The 6,000-nt window shown below is 39.6% G+C and overlaps 1 protein-coding gene across 2 annotated transcripts in view; it reads left to right on the top strand.

Moving 5' to 3' along the window:
* Positions 1-1,142: 1,142 nt before the first annotated feature.
* The window catches only part of LOC140476273 (kinesin-like protein KIF28P), a 105,115-nt gene continuing 100,257 nt past the window's right edge, over positions 1,143-6,000 (top strand). For both annotated transcript variants that reach the window (XM_072568623.1, XM_072568622.1), the window contains exon 1: positions 1,143-1,310. In XM_072568623.1, the coding sequence (XP_072424724.1) occupies positions 1,158-1,310 (153 nt within the window). In that variant the 5' untranslated portion in view covers positions 1,143-1,157. The remainder of the gene's footprint in view (positions 1,311-6,000) is intronic.

Raw genomic sequence — 6,000 nt, 5'->3', positions numbered from 1 at the left:
TGACCATCAGAAGCCCTCAGGAAATTGTTTAAAGCTTGTCAGTTCTGATTCTGAATACTCAGAATAAAAAAAATTGGCATGACCAAAAGTGTAGTCATTCCTTCTTGAAAGTTGAAAGAACTCCCTACATTTTTTGTGGGCGTTTAAATAAAAGATTTACCTTCTCTTTGAAGACAGCAAGAATATATATATGCACTGCATCTGTTTCAATTTGACAATACAAATTGAAGACATTTGCTTGTTCATTTCTAAGGGCAGTCAGAGTCAATGTGACTGGTTTAAGATTTAAACAAAACATGACTGTCAACTGTCAATTAGAATTAACGGGTGAATTCCACATGGCAACACCTCTACCAATCAGGGTCCACTTGTCAATCAATCAGCACTCTCCTCACAGGCAGTCTAAATGTTGGTTTTCCTTCTGAATTGACATTTCTGTGAAATGTTCTAATCAGGACATAAAGTTTTTTTTTATCCCCCACAAGATTCAGGTTCTGTACCACCAAATGTTTGTATTTTTAGTGTTTCAATAAAAGCCAGTTAGATCCAGAATGGATTCAGGCAGTCTGTAAAGTGGAGTTTGTAAGCAGAATGTGAAATGTAATGTAAGTTGAGAATCAGAAAAAGAATTCCATGCTCATTTAGCAAAGGATTACAATGAACTTCAATATAATCTTAATCCTGTTGTCTGACATATGAGACTGTTGAATAAATTAATAATGAGTATTGTAGAATTGACTTTTAAATAATTAAGTCACTCAATTAAAATTTCAAACCTTAGGTACTTACGTAAATCCAAAATAAAAAATAAAAACAATTCCAAAATAGATAAAAAGTTTTACTTTATTATTTGTAATTTGTTTCTCCTTCTAATCTAGCAACTATATGTCTTCAGTATTTTGGTTTCCCTAACTTGGTGATAGGAATTAAACATTAATATGTCTTGTCGAATAATTCAGTGCTTACATCACTATTCTTCTGCAGTTGCCAACATGGTCAGTTCTGAGGCTTGACAGAGCACCTTTTGGCTTTCAGACATGCCAGTGACATTACATCAGTCACACGAAGGTCACCTTCCTGATATAGCATCATATAAAACACCAGCAGAAGATATCAGCAAGGCACAAATCCATTAACATTGACAGTGCATGAAGTAGATGAACTATTTCACAGTACAGCTTCCACTGCTTTTTTTTCACCTTTGCTGTGTTTTTAAATCAAACTGCAAAATATCGCTTAACTTGAGAAGCTTCATAATGTTTAATGGAAATAGTTTAAAAGTTGCTGTTCGTGTACGCCCATTCAATCAGGTAAGATTATCCATTTTATTCTTTAAGATGCCAGTAAATTTCCCAGTGAAACCTGTCTGTAAAATATACTATTAACTGTGAAGAATTGAAATTAGTGATTTAAAAATACCTTTGTAGGCCAGGTATAGAATTTTACATGGCTTGATGATAGAATAGAATTCTAAGGAAATGATAACACTCAGCTTACTTACGTTTTATCTCAGGTAGCTCCTCAAACTCTCTATTCTGCAGAATCTGCCACATGGGGGACATTGGGTACTTGAAGGATTAGATAGAATAGTGATTTGGAAGTATGATACCTAGGACACCTTGACTTTGTTTCTGCATATTCCTGACAATGTCTTTTGATGTCTTTAGACCCATCCTGAGCATTCTCCATTTTGGCTGATCACAAGCCAGGATCTTTCATGTATCAGCAGGAATATGCTTGACCTTTTAGAACATAGAACACAGAACAGTACAGGCCTTTCAGCCCGTGATGTTGTGCCGAACTTTTCTCCTACTCTAAGATCAAACTAGCCTACATACTTTTCATTTTATTATCATCCATGTGCCAATCCAAGAATCACTTAAATGTCCCTAATGAATCTGACTCTACTACCACTGCTGGCAGTGCATTCCAAGTGCCCACCACTCTCTGTGTAAAGAATCTACCTATGACATCTTCCCTCAAACTTCCTCCAATTTTCTTAAAATTATACCCCTTTGTGATATCCATTTCTGCCCTATTCACTCTGTGCCTCTCATCATCTTGTGCACTTCTAACAAGTCACTTCTCATCCTTCTTTGCTCCATTGAGAAAAGCCTTACCTCCCTCAACCTGTCTTCATAAGACATACCCTCCAGTCCAGGCAGCAGCCTGGTCAATCTCCTCTGCACCCTCTCTAAAGCTTCCACATCCTTTCGAGGCGATTAGAAATGAACACAATGTTCCAGGTGTGGTCTAACCAGGGCTCTACAGAGCTGCAGCATAGCCTCGTAGCTCTTAAACTCTATCTCCCGCTAATGAAAGCCAACACACTATAAGCCTTCTTAACAACATTATCAACTTCGGTGGCAACTTCTAGCGATCTATGAACATGGACCCTGAGATCCCTCTGTTCCTCCACACTGCCAAGACTCCTGCCCTTAACTCTATAATCTGCATTTAAATTCAACTTCCAAAATGAATCACTTCACACTTTTCCAGGTTGAGCTCCATCTGCCTCTTATCAGCCCTGTTCTGCAATGTCAATGTTCCATTGCAATCTACAACAGTCCTCTACACTATCCACAACTCCACCAACCTTCTTATCATCAACAAACTTACGAATCCACCCTTCCACTTCCTCATCCAAGTCATTTATAAAAATCACAAAGAGCAGAGGTCCCAGAGCCGATCCCTGTGCAATACCACTGGTCACTAAGCTCCAGGGTGATTACTTTCCATCTACCACCACTGTCTTTTATGGGCCAGCCAATTCTATATCCAGACAGCCAAATTTCCCTGTATCCCATGCCTCTTTACTTTCTGAATGAGCCTACAATGGGGAAACGTATCAACCCCCTTTTTAAAATCCTTGTACACCACATCCACTGCTCTATCTTCCACAAATAATTCAATAAGTTTTGTGAGGCACGACCTGCCCCTCACAAAGCCATGATAATTATCTCTAAGCAAACTATGTTTTTTCAAGTAATCACAAATCCTGTCTCAGAATCCTCTCCAATAATTTGTCCATCACAGAAGTAAGACTGACTGGTCTATAATTCCCAGGTTTATCTTTACTCCTTTTCTTGAACAAAGGAATAACATTTTCCACCCTCCAATCATCTGGCACTACTCCAGTGGACAGTGAGGATGCAAAGATCATTGCCAAAGGCACAGCAATCTCTTCCCTCATTTCCTGTAGTAAACCTGCACCTTTTCAAAGATACTTCGAGCACACTGCTGATGAGTTTCCATTGTTGTCCTGGGAATGTCCTGCTGTGACCGAGTTTCAACTAGCGTGGGGCGGCACGGTGGCACAGTGGTTAGCACTGCTTCCTCACAGCGCCAGAGACCCGGGTTCAATTCCCGCCTCAGGCGACTGACTGTGTGGAGTTTGCACGTTCTCCCCGTGTCTGCGTGGGTTTCCTCCGGGTGCTCTGGTTTCCTCTCACAGTCCAAAGATGTGCAGGTCAGGTGAATTGGCCATGCTAAATTGCCCGTAGTGTTAGGTAAGGGGTAAATGGAGAGGTATGGGTGGGTCGGTGTGGACTTGTTGGACCGAAGGGCCTGTTTCCACACTGTAATGTAATCTAATCTAGAGTAGCTACTTTCAGAATTTGGTGCCAATTACGCAATTGACAGGTCTCACCCAATGGAACTGATTTGAATGATTACTGGTCCTGGGAATATTGGGTTGCTACTGGATTCAGAGGATCATATGAAAGCAGTGGTATTGACAATTCTGTAGTCTCTAAGGTGCCTGGATGTCCACATCTCAGGAGCAGCAAGATGTGCAGGGATCACTGGTGTCTAGTAAACCATGACCTTAGCCTCAGTGATGAGATTCTTCTCCTCAAATGCCATTTCCCTCAGTCAGCTGAAGGCTGAGCTGGCACCTTGGAGGTGATGATGAACTTGATTATCTATGTCTACCTGCACCTAGTCTGTACACCACAAGATTGACTTATGAAGAGGGAATAAAATATCAACAGACTAGCACACACCATAGGGACGCTGCTAATGCATCCATTAATTGACACTTTTCAGACAGTGTGAGAGAAACTCTCTCCAGGCAGGTCCTCATTGAGATTCAGAAGAACAAGGCCCAGTGATGTCTCCAGACCCTAACTATATTTATTGTCAGCCATAAGATCAATGCATAGCACCAGCATTACTGGGGAACCAGTGTTTGAGGAGTATCATGCCCAAGAAAGGACTGGGAAGTTCAGTTGATTCTATTGGTAAAAACACCCTTGGTTCAATTACATGAATAAATAATTATCTCATTTTATAAGTTTGAAAAGAAAAGGTTGAGTTAAGTTTCTGAGCAGGATAAAGGGGTGAACTCCTGCCCTAATTTGGAAAGCAGCTCAAATGTCGATAGTGCCTTTAAAGATGAAACTGTGGCTGACAAAAATGTAACTAGTACTGCACAAAAGTCAATGTATACATTATTTGTGAAAATGACATGCAAGTGATATGTTTACTGATCTAATTGGAATATTGCACGCTGACAAATTGCATGGAAGATAAATAACATTTTTACATTGATATAGACTTTGTTCAGAAATTTCTCCAAGAACTGTATGCATTTTGAAGTTCAGTAACTTGTTTTGGAGGCAAAGGTAGCAGTCACTTTATAGAGAACAATGTCCTATAGACTGTAATAAAATGAATGGCCAATCAATCTATTTTTGGTGCCATTCGTTCATCCAAACTGATTAAGACTGCAGGGGTCATTTTCCAATTTGATGCTAACTGCAGGGAGCCTTGCCCACAGGAATTTCTGGTGCATGCAACCATTATTACAAACATTGAAAAATGTGCAAAATGTACCTGACTTTACTACAAGTGAAGCCAATTGTTGAGGCTCCCCACTGACAACATAAAGTTGGAAAGTGATTCCTAATGATCACCAACTCAGCGTGAATCTGAAAAGAAAAAAATTACTGTGATATATAAAAAAATCATGTTCAGTTCATTGTCAAAATTGTGGAAATGCATGGGCAAATTATGGTTGTGTTTACAGAATAAAACATTGTCTCATTATTATCTTCTGCTTGAGTTTATGCTGTATATGACAGACAAACACAGCTTGACTGCAAATCCACATTTCAAACACCAAACAGAAACAGAACAAAGTTTCCTGAGCACTTAAAAAAAAAATATTCTTGACTGTTAGCTGCATGTTAATCTACTGGTTTGTTTCAATGAAGCGATTATGTTTTAAATAGTAGCAACGATCTGCAGTAGGGAGATAATTCCTGCTGCAACTCCAATAGATGTTAAATCTCAGTTCTTTATGAGGTTTTGGAGCCTGCATTGTAAAGGATGGATCTTTTTGTTGACTCATAAAATAAAAATATTTAAATGCTTAAAATGGAAAAGTATTCGAGGGAATGAGAGGAGGATAAAGTTAAGAATTCTGATTACTCTGATCCTTAGTCTAGGAGTTCCTGCTTCTTCAGTTCATCTGGAGCTGGAGGCTGGTGGGTCAAGTGAGATAGTGGCCCACCTCCTAGTACATAGTCATCAAATGGAGTAGACTGCTGCAGAATAGCCAAGTCTTTTTTTTTAAGGGGAAACAATGGTGTAGTGGTATTGTCGCTAGATTAGTCATCCAGTGACCCAGGTATGTTCTTTGGACTCAGTTCTGAATCCTACCATGACACTTGGTGGAATTTGAATGCAACAAGCATCTGGAATTAAAAGTCTGATGCTGACCTTGAAACAATTGCCAGGGAAAACCTATCTATCTGGTTCACTGATGTCCTTTAGGGAAGGAAACTGCCACCCTTACCTAATCTTCTCTATGTGTGACTGCAGACCCTTAGCAATTTGATTGAGTCTTAATCAGCCTCCGAAATGACCTTATCACACTATTCAGTTGTACCAATCATGACAAAGTCTCAAAAAGGATTAAACCAGACAGACTACCTGGCACATTGGCTTAGGCACTAGAAAGGATCACAGCAGAAATTGTTTTGCTGACCTTGCGAA

Source organism: Chiloscyllium punctatum, chromosome 4 (genome assembly GCF_047496795.1).
Source record: "Chiloscyllium punctatum isolate Juve2018m chromosome 4, sChiPun1.3, whole genome shotgun sequence".
NCBI classification, from domain to species: domain Eukaryota; kingdom Metazoa; phylum Chordata; class Chondrichthyes; order Orectolobiformes; family Hemiscylliidae; genus Chiloscyllium; species Chiloscyllium punctatum.
This window is presented reverse-complemented; position numbering and strand designations above follow the sequence as displayed.